Raw genomic sequence first — 16,648 nt, forward strand, 5'->3', positions numbered from 1 at the left:
AGGCTGCCAGAGGGCAGGCTGCAGTCAGCTCCCAGAGCTGAAAGTTTTCCATGCACTTTTTCCCATGGAAGCTCCCGTTGCTGCCGTTCCCTGTCCCACATTTATTGGCTGATTGAATTATTTCATAATTTCACCTAATGTAGTGGTTAAAAAGACCCATAAATTGTAGATGTCTTTTACTGGGGTGAAACTCATTTAATACAAAGTGAATTGTGATGAGAGCACTCTATGAAACCCCATTAATGTATAGCTGCACATTATGTCACAGAGCTTCTCCCCCCTAAGGTGCCTCAGCAGCAACACAAAGAACCACCTGAGACATGGTGTAGAGTAACCACACTGAAAACAACCAAATTCCAGGGGATTTCTTTCTTTCTTGCCTAGGAAAGAAATGAGAAACAAAGACAACCTCAAGCAAGACCCAGTACTTAGCCCAGACTGCCACACCACCAGTTGTGTGGTGATAATTCAGTGTATTTTGTGCTCTTTGAGGGTGGAAAAGGAAACAAAAATCCCCCATGTACTTTACACTTCTCTGCTGATAGCAGAACTGCTCAGATGCCTTTGCCAACAGGCTGGTGTCTGGATCTTCTTTTGGTTGTGCTGATTATGTGCAGAGTGGATCTATTTACAGAATCCCAGACTGGTTCAGTTTTGAAGGGACCACAGAGTCATCTCGGTCATCCCACAGCTCAGGAGTGTGTCCAGATGGCTCTGGGATGTCCCCAGTGAGGGAGAGACTGCAGCCTCTCTGGTCTCTGCTCCAGTGCTCAGTCACTGCACAGGGAAGCTCTTCCTCGTGTCCAGGTGGAACTTCTGGGCATCAGTTCCCTCCCAGTGCTGGGCACCACCAAGCACAGCCTGGTCCATATTCTGACACCTCCCTTCAGATATTACTAAATATTTATAAGATTCTTTCTCCATTTTCTCACAACCCTTCCTCAGCTGCCAGCTCTGAGCAGCCAGAGCAGCTCACAGCCCACCAGCCGCCCTCTAAGCTGCCAGTAGAAGTTCGCAGATGTTTGGAAACAAAGCAAGGAGCCATTCATAGATATTTAATGATGATGGGGGCAATCATTCTTCCCTCCCACTCAGGCTGTGCATATGTGCACTCCGAGAGCTTCCCAAGAGCAGTGATAGCTCACCAAGCCGCTGAGAGGTGGACACAGATGACATCAATCCCACTTAACCCCGTCAGGAAGGGCCCACAGCCTTCCTCCTCCCCTCTCCCAGCCGAGTTCTCCCTCCTGGGGGTGCTCAGGACACATTTCCGTGGCTCTGACCGAGGTGCTCTTCCCTTGCAGTCAACGAGACGCACGAGGTGGGCGCCGTGAGCGAGGTGAGCGTCACCAACCGCTCCGTTCTGAGCTGGCGCCTGGCGGGGCTCAGCCCCAGCACCAAGTACAAGTTCTACATCAAAGCCTGCACGGCCAAGGGCTGCGGGAAGGCGGCCACCGAGGAGGGGCTGACGCTGGCCCAAGGCAGTAAGTTCACAAAGTCCGGTTTGGTGCGGAAGAGCTCTAAGAATAGCGGGGAAATGCTGGTAAAACTTTCCCCTTGTAAAATCACGGCTCAGGCCTGCTGCTGGGGCTCAGCAGGAAAGGAGCATGGGAAAGTGACTCAGCTGAGTTGGAGGTGGGAAAACGTGTTGTAGAACCACGACGTGCTCACATGGTGGTTTATGGTGGTTGGTTGAATTATATTTGTTATACTTCAGTGGAATGTAACTGAAAATGGTCTAACTGCTTCAAAAGGCCTGGGTTTTGCCATAAAGAGCTCTCCTTTGCACCTGCCTGGGGACTCTGCATTACTCTGCTTCGTAACGGGAAAATCCATCAGGAATACTCCAGGCTTGACGTTTCCTTCATAATTAAGGGAAATAAGTTTGTTTTCCTTGCCTTGAGAGCAGTCAATGGACTTTTTAATGTGGCCATGGTGTTCTTCAGGGAAGCAGAGCTCATCTGTTTCATTTTGCTGTGCAGTCCTGTTTCTGTTCCCATCCTTAAGCCATGCTGGAATAAGTGAATTGCATTCAGGCACAAACAGAAAATTGAAGATGCAGATAATCTGTTCTCAGTAATATTATAAAAACAAATTCTGCCCATGCATGAAGATGGGGGACTGCCAGCAACATTAGGGTCAGCTGTTTGACATGGAAAATCCAGATAAACATCGAGCTGACTGCATTTGCTCCATTATTTATGATTATTTTATCAGATACCAGGAGTGAGCATTCGTGTGCCACTTACACCCTGTGCTGAAACACTGATGTTCAGTGGTTTAAAGGAAAATCCCCAGCACTCTATGATAGCTCATCTTTCACTTTCAGCTGAAATGAAATAAAATGTACTGTGCTCAGCAAGTCTGAGAACTCCACAGTACTGAGGAGCAGCTCCTCGCTATTAATCAGAAACTATTGCCGTGCACTTACCCCGGGGAAGGAGAAACAGAATGTGATAAGCAAAAGAGTCCTGGCTGCATCATTTTTAGCAAAGATAACAGTCTGCAGCAATGTTGATGTAAAACAGAAAAATGGCCCGTGTGCTGTTGGAATTCTAAGTTGCAGAATTCTTTTCAGTTACTGGTAAAACAGGTAAAAAGTGTTTTAAACCTTCAAGTCCCAGTTCCAGATCCAGTCAGGAGCTGCCATTTGTTTTCCCAAAACTCCTTCTCAGCTCTCTTTTGGTCTCCAGTCTCACTGTAGGATACAGGTACTCACCTGGTACCAACTATTAATCACTTTAATTTAAAATTTATTCCTCATTATGAAAAATCTTTTTTTTTCCTATTTTTTCCCAATATAAAAATACCCCATTTCCTTTCATTAGTTGCCTTTTCTGGCCTTCATTGGGCAACCAGAAAAATGTGTTTTGACTCTTTGAAATAACTTTGTCACTGTTTAGAGATGTTGACATTCATTTTGTGCTCATTCCCTACTTTCCTAAGTTCTGTTTCAGCAGTGGCAACACCTGATTCTTGTGAAATATTCTTAGACTAGAGTAGTGTAATTAATGAAAGCTGCAAGGGTTCAGTTCTATGATTTATGCCTGCTCCTTGCTGCTTCTCAAGCCACCCTAAATTAGGGCACTGCATCTGTCACTGAGATGCCATTAGAGTTTTGTGTCATTATTTGCTGGCTAAATTGTTCAGATATTTTTCACCTAAACATGATAGGCTGAAAAAAAAAAAAAGAAAAAATCACTCTTTTCTGTGACCTCCTTGGGGTTTTAAGCTGTGGTTTGGGGAACGAGGCAATTGCTCGAAATTAAAACAATCTCTCTTTTTGAAGGAGGGGAGTGATTTCAGAAGTCAAAGTTTATCATTTCAAATGACCCACGTAAATGACAGATATAAAATGTGGTGTCCTCTGAAATGAAACTCCATGATGGAGCACTCCACGTTTCTTTGGGGGTTGATTCAGTGATTCTATAACCCCTCTGTTCCAGTTTAATAATAAACCCATAAAGCTCTTGTTCATTTAAGCTTTGGAAACTTCCACTGCTGCAATTCAGCCTTTGCCATGGGTATTTCAGAATTTCACAATGCAATCTGCCAGGAAAGTGGAGATGTTGAGGTGGCAACTCTGGATTCATTCATTTTATTTTTTTCACTTGATCTCCATCACTGCTGTTGCTTTAATTTATTAGCAGTTATCCCTCCTACTGTTGTCTGCAAATGGAAAGAAAAGGGAATTTCCTTATTTAATATGTGTGAGGATTCGTGTAACACCACTGAAAACAAATCTGTACAGGGAGAGTAACTCAGATATGAAAACTCTGATAGGCAACCTAAGATCTTTATCATTTCTTGATAAAATAAGCCTTGAACCTGAGTAAAAGAGAATTTGGATTGCATTGCAAAATAAATAATAGCTTAATTTCTGTGGTTTCATCTTGGTTTCATTCCACAGAAAAAGGTATGTTGTCCTTAGAAAAAGACTATAATCTCTGTCTTCATATTTTCAGGCAGTGCATCTTAAATGACCTCCAAACTAATTAATTTTCCCCTTGAAAATGTCAATTTCCCCAAGATCATTAGCCCTCAGAAACATAACACAAAATAACATTCTTCCAGAAGTGAAAAGATTAATTTAATGTAGCAGCCCTTCTTTAACACAAAGCTCCTTTTCATCTTGTCACCAGTGTTGCTTGGGGATTACCAAACACATATTACAAGTTGAGAATTATCATTGTGTGTCCAGAAATCCAAGCATTAATGAGAAATTCATCCACATGAAGCCACACAGTTGCAGTTTTATTCTCCAGAGAGGCCAGGAAATAAAAGTTCACCAGTTTCATTATATTCCAGTGGCGATTGGCACGTAATTCCCAAAGGATTTTGGAAAATCTTAGGCAGAGGGTTCTATCCTTCAGGACCAGAGTAACCATTTGGAACAAGACTTGTGGGTTTAGCTCTCTTTTGCCACAGGCACAGTGGAAAAGGAATAATAAAATACTTTTTCCTGTATGTAGCCACTGGTGCTGTTAGCAGCAAACCCTTTTTGCTCACAACCAAGAAAATCTTAATAAAATCGGTGAAAATTTCTTGAACATCTCACCTATAAATTTTTTCCTAATAAACTTTACATGCAACAGGTTTGCTAATCTCTGTAGTCTAAAATAATCCAAATTTAACATGAATTACCTCCTTCACTGAAAAGCCCTGAAAATGAAGAATAACTTCTGCTGCATATTTATACATTTTTAATAGCCAGGCAGCAGGGGAAAATTAATGGAAGTTCAACTTTACATTTATTGCAGCAGATGTATTTAGACAGGTATGGTTATAAATTAAGATGCTGCCCACAATTAGTATTTAGCTCTCAGACTGACAGGGATTTTTTTTAATATATTTTATAACAGATGTGTTAACTTTTGGAGAACACTCTGGAAAATCTTTGGGGGTGGTTTCTATTGTTTTTCCCTTTATACCATAAGCTTCTATAAAAAATGTGTGTTCTGTTCTCCTCATAAATCTTGGAGCCCGGTAGGAATATTGTAAAATTGCAGTTCAGTGTTTAATGTTCATGCAAGTCCCCTGGTGTGGCTGATAAATAGTGGGGGAAGATGAGAAGTGCTGGTGATATGCCTTTATTACTAATGCTCCTTCTCCCTTATTGGAGATTAAAAACCCGACCCAACTGCTTTCAATTTTCTGCAGCTAATTCCTGCAGCTTTCAGGATGTTCCTGGCCCTCCAGAATGTGCAGCTTTGCCTTATCTGTGTATCTTTGCTTTTATTTTCCAGGAGGCCACACTGATTTTTCTACTCCAGCCACCAAACCCACCCCCTTTAGCAAAACTTTCTCCTCTGTAGGGCCCTTGGTGGCTGTGTCACACACACCAGGATGAAATGGCACAGAAAGAAAACTCATAATCCCCCAGCACTGGACACCTGTTCTGAATTTTAAAGGAAAAAAAGAGTATTTTGGGGTAGGAGATGATAAATGAAGAGCTGTTGGTAAATCCCCAGTGCCAGGTTAGGCTGGGCTCATCCTCATCCTAGGATGTCCATCCCAGCCCTGAGCTGCTCCATGTGCCAGGGCAGTGGCAGCTGCAGCATCAGACAGAGCTGAGCAATGAGTGGACAGAAAAAAGGATTTTTTTTCAGCCTTCTCATTTCCCTCTTTCTGCTTCTCTAAAGAGCCGATGGTTCAGAAAGAGGCTGCCACAAGCTGGGAATACTTGGGGGCACAGAGGTAAAGCTGGTTTAGGAATATGCACCACAAACCACCTGCCAGGAGCTCAAGGTTTAGGATTTTCTTCCCAGGAATTCAGGAGAAATCCTTCCTTAGGAAGCTGGTGTGTGAACACTTTGGATCATGTAGTTATCACATCATGCTCGAGCATTACGTGGAATTTAACAGATGTTGGGTTGAAGGCTCATGTTCATTCCTGTTCCTTTATGGATAATATTCCCAATTTTTCTGATGCCTTGATTTTAAAACATGTAATTAAAATGTACCTGTGGTATCCTGTTGCTTAATTTGCAGTTTGATTAGAAACTATAGCTGGGTTTCGCATACTTCATTTAGCAAAAAATTACTGATAGATGGATTAATTTATGCTAATGAGCTGTGCCTCAGTATCAGCAGTGTTTCAGTGGATGTGTTCTCTGGTCCCTGTGGTCTGCTCATTTAACTGCTTATTGTAATACACAGAGAGTTGCCTTGAAAAACTTACCCTGAACTGCTGCTTTGACTGTGCTTGGATTTATCTTAATCTGTTTTTTTCTCTTTTTTTCCCTTCAGCTGCCAACTCAGCCTTAATCTCCAGCAGCTTCTTGCTTTGCTTATTTACTAGTTGAAGTATTAATGAGCATTGTTGCCATCGGTGCTAATTGGCCGAGTAGTTTTCAGATTAGACTTTGTGCTCAAGCCTTAGTTTAGATGGCTTTGGACAAAACAGGCAAATCAGGCAACTGAAAACAATTCAGGAATTATTTTTATTAAGTGCAGCCCCCCCAGATTTCTCTCCTGCCATTGAGGACAGGGACACTCCCGTGTTTTAAGAGATCTCTCCAAGTCACACGGAGTTGTGAATTTGCTGAGCAGGCTGTTCACATCCAGGCAGTGATTGTCAACTGCTTTCCACAAAAGCTGTTCTGAAAAATCTTATTTAATGGCCACAGTCTGAATGCAGATGGGGTTACAGGAGGCATTCTGCAACAAACAAGGTTCCATAACCACAACTACTGGAATTCACCTTCTCCTAATCAAATATTAAACTCATCATCAACGCTTAAATGCCTAAATATCCATTTACAGGCAAATTGTTGAGTTGTTTCTAAACCAGTGCTTTGTGCGGGCCTTGTGGAATTTAAAAGGACACAGAAAATCACTGTCAGGAGAGAAGCAAGCACAAATCCCCCTGTTAATTTTTTTCTGGGAGACATATAAGAATCCATATCCAGCTAACAAGCTGTCTGTGCTTCCCTGCTGAGTTCAGTTCAATGGGGGAAGCATCAAACCCCAGATTATCCATACAAAGCAAGCCCGTCGCAAGTTGTAATTTTTTAAGCACGCATTAGTTAAAGCAGATCCATAATCCCCCATCAATATTAACTTTCATCCTGGGAGATGAACAAACCCCTTCCTAAACATCAGGATTACTCCAGTCTGCTGTTGATTTCATCTGACAGAACGTTAAAAACCAAAGGGAGGGAAAGTTTGGGGGTAGTTTTTTGCTTTGGAAACTCAGATTGCCTGATGCCAAATGTTTAGAATCACGTGTTGTATTTGTTATTTCTAACTGTTCATTTCCTAGGCTTTTTGTCCATGAATGCCATTAATCCCTGTGCCTTGAATGTGTGCATTCCGTAGGTAAAGGCAGCGGCAGGATTTCAGACGCAGTAAAGCCCACCCCAAAGTTTCAGCCCAGCGAGGCCCTTGAGCCTGGCACTGAGTACACAATCCGCCTAGTGACTAAGAACTGGGTGGATAACAATAGCATTTTTGAAGATGTAATTGAGACCAGGGGGAGAGGTGAGACCCGAAGCCCTTCGAGGTGCTGAACGTTTGTTTTTCCATGTGACTCGATGCCGAGGCTCCATCCTGTGCAGTGCGAGTGTCCCAAGCTCATCGTTCCTCGCAGTTGAATCCCATGGCAGCACAAACACATCCCAGGTTCTTGGCTGAGCCCTGTGCTTTACAACAGCCTGGAGCAATCCCAAACCTTTACAAACCTGTGCAACGTGAGAGGGCAGCTGTGATAAAACCCATAAGCGGCCAGCTTGGTGATTTGCTGTACTGGGGGCACTTTTACCTCTCTCTCTTTCGCAAAACTGCTTTGGCATGAGAGGCTTAACAGCTCTGTGCTCAGCTTTCCTGTGTGGTGCTAATCCTGTGAGTCAACTGCTCTCTCAGAGCCACCTTGCCAAGTGTCTGTGTTGTCCCTTGTCACCCCCACGCTCCCCTCCAGTCCCGAATGTCCCACTCTGGACACATTCCTGCCTCGCCCTGCACTTGAACACCATCAGTAGTGATAGACAGATTCCATTAAGATCAGAGAGGAATGTGATGTGTTTGTGTTATTGGGGGGGTGCTGCCCTTTCCCTCTGATTAATTTTCTCCCTTTTTCCCCCTCTCCCATCTCCCCAAGCCTACGCTGGCATTTACGAGGGGATTTCCACCCAGGGCTGGTTCATCGGGCTGATGTGCGCCATCGCCTTGCTCACCCTGCTGCTGCTAACGATCTGCTTTGTCAGAAGAAATAAAGGAGGCAAATATTCAGGTAAATGGATTTATTGTCCTTTCCCCACGTTCATGTGTTAATAACTAACATCCTTCAGAGGTTTCTCTCTGGGGGCCGCAAGGCCGCGAGCACAAACATCCAATTAGGAATTGTAGCTTTAGATGAATATCCACGGAAGGGATTTTAATGAATGTAAGTGGAGCTGTGCTGTGTGCTGGTCACAGAGCCTGCAAAGGCCTTTCCCAGCACTCCTGGAATATTCCAGCATTTAATCCAGCAAGATCCTTGCTGGCAGGACTCCCTGCCCACTTTCCACCTGGGAACTGCTGCTGGACACGTGGACAGAATTTCCACGGGCAGATTTACAGTGGAATATTTGGTTAAAAATTACCTCTGTCATTTCCCAAGCAGTGAGTAGGGATTTAGGAGAATTATTGAAGTAGAAATCTGGTTGCCCAAAGAGGTGGTGGATGCTCCATCTCTGAAAACATTCAGTGCCAGGCAGGACAGGGCTTGGAACAACCTGGGACAGTGGGAAGTGTCCCTGCCATGGCAGGGGTGGCACTGGATGAGCTTTAAGGTCCCTCCCAACCCAAATCTTTCCATGATTCTATAAATACCTGCTTATAATCAGTTAGGGAATGGTCTCAAACGATTGGAAGCTCCCAGGCTGAGTCCAGCCAGCTCCAGGCCAGGCTGGAGGTGATTGCAGATGGTTTTCCCATTGCCCCTGGGAAAAGAAAAATCCATGGCAGAACACAACACAGAGACCTGTCCTTTATTTTATTTGCACAGTGAAAGAGAAAGAAGATTTGCATCCAGATCCCGAAGCTCAATCAATAAAAGATGAAATCTTTGGGGAATATAGGTAAATAGGACCTGCTTTCACGAGCCTTTGTGTTTCTTGGGGTTTTGTTTGTTTCCAAATGCCATCATTATTCGGGACATTTTTATGGCATGCAATTAATGCTGTTTTTCATTTTCAAAGCAAACCTCATAGGAGTGGATAAGAGTAGGAATCTAAAGGTATATCCAGTATATTTCAATCCATCCAAGCTGGGATATAAGGAAACGTTGATGTATCGGTGGTTATTTTTCACTTTTTTTGTTTCTTTAATTAGCATTGTATGAATAATGTAAATATATATGATAATTTGGGGTACTGCTGAAAAGCCCACTGAAATCAGTGGATTGAATTCTATGCCTTCAGTGGGTTTTTGAAACTCAGACCCAAATCATGTAATATGGGGAATGGTCATTTTGGGGAAGAAAAGTTTGGAATATGGTAAAGAATATTAAAAAAACCAAAAATCTCTCTACAGAAATCCCTGTGGGAGAATTGAAATAACCACTTTGGCTGCTTTAAAATAACTAAAACTTCTAGCAATATGTAATTGTGATATGAAAGAAAATTCATATAATTATAAGAACCATGCTGGAAAACTGGTGTTGCTGCCCTTAAGGGCATAAAATTGCTGTTGAAATACCACTTATATATACTACATTATTTGTACTGGAGTAGGGCTTTTTCTTTTTTTTTTTTTTCTGCATAATTTCATCTTTATTTAATTTTTAATGCTTTCTAATGGGACAAATATTTAGAAAGGTAAGAAAGCCCTGAGGTTAATAACTTTGACCCCCCTCCTTTCCCCCCTGAAATCCAAACTTGGTTTTTTTTTTTTTTTTCCTGAGGAGAAATGCCCTGTGCAGAAAAATAGCGATTTTTTCTGTGTTGTTTATGCAGACATTGAATCCATCCTGAAGAAATGAAGCTCAGGTTCATTTCTCTGTCCTTCCTTAGATAAAATTGCCAAAGATCTGACAGCGAGTTGGCATTAGCAGCAAGGGCTGTACTTGAGTAATTATGTCCCTAATCCAGAGGCCAAATTTAGGGTTTTGGTCTTTTTTTAACCTTTTAATGTTTTCCCAATCCCCCCAAATGTCCTGTTCAGGCTGTTCTTGTTCCTCTTCTGTGGTGCCATTTGGAGGAATGGCCATGAAATTCCCCTTTTTTCCCAGAATTTTGGTGGTGGGCCTGTCCTTTTTCTTGGAATTTTTGCTGAACAGAGACTGCAGATGCAGATGTTGGTTCTGCTTTGGTTTTTCCCAGTTCTTCCCCTTTTTCCTGGAATTTTCACTGAACAGAGACTGTAAATACAGACATTGATTCTGCTTTGGTTTTTCCCAGTTCCTCCACTTTAGCAGAGGCTAACTGCAGTGAGATAAACTTTGGTAAAATAAAACAAAATAACAGCAGGAAAAAAGGGGGAAAGCACCTTTATTGGTCATTTAAACTCAAAGAGATGCTCCCAAAGCAGTGAGATGTGACCCACTGATGTGATATCACTTCACCCACCTACCCCAAAAAGAAATTGAAATAAATAGTCCCTGAATGTTGTCCAGTGTTTTGCAAAATGAAAAGTGTCTCTCTGTGAGGTTCCAAATACTTGACATCAGCCCTGGTGGCTGGAACCCACCAATCCTTTCCAGCATTCCCTTCTCCTTCCCCTTCTGTCCATTCTACCTGCCCAAGGCAAAAAGGGAAAAAACCAAACAGATGGGTATTGATAATGCCCATTAACCAATTAATTTGTGTGAATAATGACAAATTCCTGTGTGGGGGGAGCTCAGGTGTGTGGGCATCACCCATGTGAGGAGCACTCAGAGGTCAGCTCATCCCACGTGCCCCTCACTCTTCCCTTCCCAAGCCAGGAGCAGTTTCCCTCCTTGCCAGTGAAAGGCGGATTTTTGGAAAGGCATCTCTTTATTTTGTAGTGACAGCGATGAAAAGCCGCTGAAAGGCAGCCTCCAGTCACTTAACGGGGACATTAAAGCCACTGGAAGTGCTGATAGTCTGGTAGATTATGGAGAAGGGGAGCATGGCATGTTCAATGAAGATGGTTCATTTATTGGAGCTTATTCTGGATCTAAGGAAAAAGGATCCGTGGAAAGCACTGGGAGTTCTACGGCAACTTTTCCTCTCCACGCCTAAAACGATTGGTGTTTAATTGTGATATTTATCCCGGCTAGCTCTCCACAGCTCCCGTGTGTGCTCGGGAGCAGGGGGCCAGTTGAGCCAGTCAGGAAAATCCTGGCGTCCAGGTAATACAAAAACGAGTCACTGCCACTAAAAGATGATTTTTCCATCCTAATTTCTATATGTTTCCTTCTCAATAAATCAGAATAATTCTTTATTCTACCTGATGTGTTAGTCTGAGCAAACCAGAGTTTCTCGGTGGTACATCTGTATCCTTACCCGCTGCTCCAGGTGTTTCTTAGGCTTGGAATATGTTTCTCTGTGTAGTATTTTTGCCCTGTTCTCACAGGTGTATGTGTAAAATTCCCTCATGGCCTCTGTTATAATCTCAAGGTTATGGCACCAGCTAAAACAGCTCACTCTGCAAAGTGACACAAAGAGGAAAATCAGAATTTAAAATACCAGAGAAATATATTCTATATATGGTATAATTTTTCCTAAAGAATTAAACCCTTTTATGTATGATATTAAAAAAAAAAAACTGTTTTAGTGGTTACAGCTGACTTCAGCTACCAACACTTAGAAATGCAGCTTTACCCACAGGAGAGTGTGGGTGAAGCTGCTGCCCAGTAGCTGGCACTATTTCCTTAAATAAGCTGCAGCTCTTTCCTGTGGCAAGGCAAAACAGGGTTCCCATCCACCATCAGTCGAAATATTTTTAATTTTTCCCAGCTGCAAGCTGCATTTCTAAGCAAACTCCTTGGTGTCTGTCTCATATCTGTATATTTGTGAGCTAGCCAACATTTCATGGAGACGTTGTACATATGATATTAATATTGATACAAGTCCAGAGCAGCCTGGTTTTATTTTGATCTGAGACATGTTGCTAGCATGGGTCTGTATAGCTGTGTAGGAATGAGTAGAATTGCTTCTCAATATGGATTTGGACCAGCAAAATTAGTTTTCAGAAGGAGTTGTGTGTATAGGAACCATCCAAACCTCACACCATTTAAACATCACCTAAACTAGACCTACCTGACTTTCAAGAGTTCATTTCTTTTCAGCCTATTCACTGTTAAATAAACAAGAACAAAAAGCAAAGAGAAAATATTATGGTAGAGTTTGTTTTCCTATTTTGTTGACTGAATGCTGGTTTAAATCTGGTTCTTTGCCTCCCCAGCACTAACTCAGCCGAGCTGTACAGCACATTTTTTTGGTCTTTTTGTATTGGAATCTCCTGAATCTCTTTTTAATGGCATTTGCATTCTTGAATCTGCTTGTTTGAGTAGAGCATCAACGTGGCTTCATTTCTTCTGTCACTCCCATTAGGAAAGTTTTTAAGTAGTTCCTGCAGGAGAAATAGATCCTAAAAGCTGTTTGGCATCCTGCTAGCAATTAGGCAAATATCCCCAAATGGCTCCTCCATGATTTCAATGGAAGAAAGAGGGGAAGCAAGAATTACTCAGCTGGTTCTGAGTTTCCAGCAAGGGCCACGATTAAGCCCAAGGAAATGCAGATTTTTTTTTTCCCAGTGGAAAGGCAATGGATCCCCCACAGCTCCCCCCAGGCTGGGGCTGCTCCTCAGAGCTTGGCAGCTTCGGGAAGCCTTTGGTGCTCAAGCTTCTGCTTTCCTGTGCCTCTTTTTGGGTTTTTGATTGGAGCTTTTAAGGACTTTTTATGTAACCTCTGTTTGGGAAAAGCAAACTCCAAAAGCCCCGTTCAGGCTATGCCTGTGAGTGTAAAATGGTGAGTGGAAATCTGCCCTCAATCAAGAATTATCCCATCCCATATCAGTGACCCACATTATTCACTTCTTATTATTTATAAAGTTCTATTTTCTCTATTTCACTCAATCCAAACACCAAAAAGTCCAAAAGCCTTTTAATTTTGGGGGGGGAAAGTAATTTTCCGAAGAAGGGAGTGTACAATTAGAGAAATGTGAAAATTGGCATCTCAGCAACAGAGACATTTCCCAGCAGCATCTTTAACTGCTGACTCGTGTCTGCTGCAGCCCAAACCAGATAAAATCTAAGAACTGATTAGCCTTGTGACAACCTGCTGCTTGCTTTGGGCTGGTTTTAAAGCATTTCCTTAGGGAATCATCTGCAGTGATCGAAGGTCTTCGAAAATTAGGGAATAAAATTGGGGTGGGCTCCCCCAACTCCTCACTTTGGGCTGGGGGGAGGCTGTGCCTGCACACATCACATTTTCCTCTGGGTCACTGCAGATAAACCAGACCCCTCACCCCAGAAAATGCCTCTGTTTTAGAGAAATGTTCCATTTGTCTGTGAAGTTTCAGCCATATTAATGGGTGCCAAATGATGCAGTGGTGGATTTCAATCCCCCGTGCAGCTCTGGCTCTGCTGCTGCTGCTAAGAGGTGTTTGTGATGTGCTGCTCAGCCGGGCTGGTGGCACTGCTTTTGTCCACTCAGATTTCAATTCACAGCCTTAAATCTTCATCTTGGTGTTTCCATGATGCCTCAGGACCTAAAAATCAAACAGGGAGGGAAAGATGTGCAATGGAACCTGGGTTTTTGAACTTGGGTTTTGCGGAATACGCCCAATGAATATTAAACAAGTGGCTCAAACTCCCAGGAAATCTCACTCACCTGAGCTGTTTTCTCTGCCCCAATCATTTATTTTCCTTTTTTTTTCCCTGCATTGGGGTTTTATTTCCTGCTGTAAAGGTACTTGGAAAGTGCAGGGCATTGATGGTTTTTTGGAGATTGGCTTTCAAAAGTAAATTAACAGAGCAAGCTGAGGTTTTGTTGAGGAGTTTTTTGTCATTGCAAGGAGCTGGGCTGTGTTTTTGTCTTGGTGTGAGACAGGTGAGAGGAAGTGTGAGCATGTAGCTCAATAAAAGTATCACCAACTTCACTGCAGTTTATGGAACTTCCTGAGTTGGAAAGGATCCACAAAGTCATCAAAGCCCATCCAAAAATCACTCCCTATTCTGAAACAGTGCATTGAGTATTAAATCTCTGAGTTGCTTTGTTTGGGACTTTTTTTGATTTTTTTTGTTTTCTTTCCCTCCGGCCAGGGGAGTTTATTAAAGTTAGCTGTCAGAAATAAATTTCTTTCAAATTAAATTTAAAATTATTCAAATTTAAATTTCTTCAAATTAATCAACACCTAGCAGGGAATTCCAGCCTGCCTGCTTGGAGGAGGGAGTCCAGCCATGGGAGCAGAACAGGGAATTATTATTTATCCAATGCCATGGCTGTGGTTGGGTTCCATTTGCTTGTGACACATTTTGCCTCAGTACAAGTGTGAAATGGCACTCTCAGATTTGATATCCAAGTTGAGCCAGGATGTAATTTCAACCCTCAAGGCATTTCCCTGGCCCCAGGGATCCAGGTTTGGGGATTTAAGCAGCTTCTGGAAGAAGAGAGGGATGGGTCTTGCTGAAAAATTGGGCAGTTTGGACTGTGCATAAGATTACAAGAGTATAAGATAAACAAATAAAATCAGCTCTTCCTAAATAATGGGAAAAAAACTCCTCTGTCCTTTCTCCCAGGGGGGGCTTTTTGGATTCCCAGAGCAGCATAATATTGATTTGGTGTGGATTAATTTTTCTCTAATCTTTATATATGTATACATATATATAATGTGTATATATGTATATATATAAAATATATAAAAATGTAATTACATTATCAAGAACTTGCAGGACCAGCCCCAGCTTCCCTCCCTGGCAAAATTAAGGGATCCAATCTCCAGAAACCCTCGTGGCTCTGCACTCCAGCAGGATAAAAGAGCAGCACTGGGCATCAATGCCCTGCTGGGGCTGGATCTTTAGGAGGAGCAGAATTCAAAATCAAATCAGAAAATTACTTTCCCCCTCTGGATAAAATCATGTGTCCATGCATAAAAAAATTTAAAAACCTTCATTGTAACTCACATCTTAAATGGATCTAATTAGCAAATCATTTAATGATTGGGTATTTGTTCTGCTGTGTTACAAATTCCAGTGAGTAACTCTTTTCCTTGTAACTGCTTCCATTGACTGAATGGCTCCAGTCCAGTGCACGAGAGGTTTTCATCAAAGTTTTCAGGCCAATATTATTTATGACACGAAAACAAATAGTAGTGCAGTTTTCTGTATTTAAAAAAAAAAAAAAGAAAAAAAAAAAGTGGGGTTTTTAAACAGTGGTTTCACATTTTGTAAAGAAAAGTTAGAATAATGTTCACTGCTCCCTGAGCTTTTGAGAGGAAACCTCAGCATCATTTTTCACAGCCATTCTTTTGCAGATGAGAAGTGTATTTGGGTTATTTTGCTTACCTGTAAGAACAATAGAAAGGAAATTCTTCACGGAGAATTCCCTTTGTTTGCCAATGGATCACACCCTCAGCTGCATCTCTGTCAGTGTTTATGACAAAAAAATCAAGGTACAAAGCACTCTGGAGTAGCAGGACGTGTTTACATTGCAGCTCTGGATCTCTCATGTCAAATCTCAAGTGATCTGCACTGATTTGTTCTGTTTTCAGGCAGGAGCCCCTCGGGGGGTTTGAGCCAAAGCATTCTGTCTGTTCATTTTTTATTATTATGGTTCTGACTTTAAACAAGAGACTTTGTAATTTCATGAGAAAAAGATCAAAGGAAATGTGGTGTCACCATCACAATGTTACTTTTTTGGGAGCTAAATGTTAGTGTGCATTGATTAAAGTTTAGAGGAACGTGTTGTACTGTAGTTGCTGTTTGTACCACGCAGATGTGCACGTACCGTTTGAAAAGATATTTTCATTTTACATGAAATACAACTTTGCTAATAAAAGTTTGACTTGATGTAATCTTCAAAAGCCTTGGCTGCAATCAGCAAGTTTCTTTTGTTTGGTTTGGGGGTTTTGTTTGATTCTTTTTTTCGCTTGACACTGTTTATTTGCTGGGAATCTGATTTAATTGCGAGCCTCAGCCCTCTCTGGGCTGTGACTTGTGGGGTTTTTTTTTTGGTTTCACACCAAGGTTGAGCTGCCCTTGGCTTTCACTGAGATTTTTGGACACCATGGATCATCAGCCCTCTGGATATGACACCAAAGCAGGATGAAGCTGACCTGCAAAGAGCCTGAATTCAAATTCCTCATTGATTCCGTGTGATCCTCTCCTGGACCAAACTGTCACCCTATAAATTGTTAACAACTCTCACAGGCTTTACTCACCCTGTTACCAGCACAAAACCTCCCAACACACAGAGTTTCTACTCCTCTTCGTTAAAGATCACCAGAATATTGGTAATTTTATTAATATCCAGGTAATTTTATAAACATCCAGGTAATTTTATAAATATCCATGTGCACACAAACCCAGTAAGACCATTTCTTGGTGGTTTTTTTTAGGGGAAAAACTACACTTGTGCTTAAAGTCTGCAAAAAAATGCAAAAAAAAAAATCTATAAGGATTTATTTTATAGGAATTTAGCAAATGGGCTTTGTCTGCCAAGGAAAATATCTCGGTTCTTTTGTTACTCCCTCTCTCCATCAC

General features: G+C 42.0%; 1 protein-coding gene across 11 annotated transcripts in view; it reads left to right on the plus strand.

Annotated features, from left to right (window-relative positions):
• The window catches only part of CHL1 (cell adhesion molecule L1 like), a 126,173-nt gene extending 113,879 nt beyond the window's left edge, over window positions 1-12,294 (plus strand). For 8 of the 11 annotated variants that reach the window (XM_088062047.1, XM_088062046.1, XM_088062053.1 and 5 more), the window contains 5 exons: window positions 1,305-1,484; window positions 7,321-7,482; window positions 8,099-8,230; window positions 8,987-9,059; window positions 10,967-12,294. In XM_088062047.1, the coding sequence (XP_087918173.1) occupies window positions 1,305-1,484; window positions 7,321-7,482; window positions 8,099-8,230; window positions 8,987-9,059; window positions 10,967-11,183 (764 nt within the window). In that variant the 3' untranslated portion in view covers window positions 11,184-12,294. Of the gene's footprint in view, window positions 1-1,304; window positions 1,485-7,320; window positions 7,483-8,098; window positions 8,231-8,986; window positions 9,798-10,966 lie in introns of all 11 variants that reach the window. The other 3 variants (XR_015773725.1, XM_088062054.1, XM_088062055.1) reach the window with 3 other exon arrangements.
• Window positions 12,295-16,648: the final 4,354 nt, after the last annotated feature.

Source organism: Pseudopodoces humilis, chromosome 13 (assembly GCF_049639895.1).
Source record: "Pseudopodoces humilis isolate 2021_Gansu_Grassland_sample_001 chromosome 13, ASM4963989v1, whole genome shotgun sequence".
In the NCBI taxonomy this organism is placed as follows: Eukaryota; Metazoa; Chordata; class Aves; order Passeriformes; family Paridae; genus Pseudopodoces; species Pseudopodoces humilis.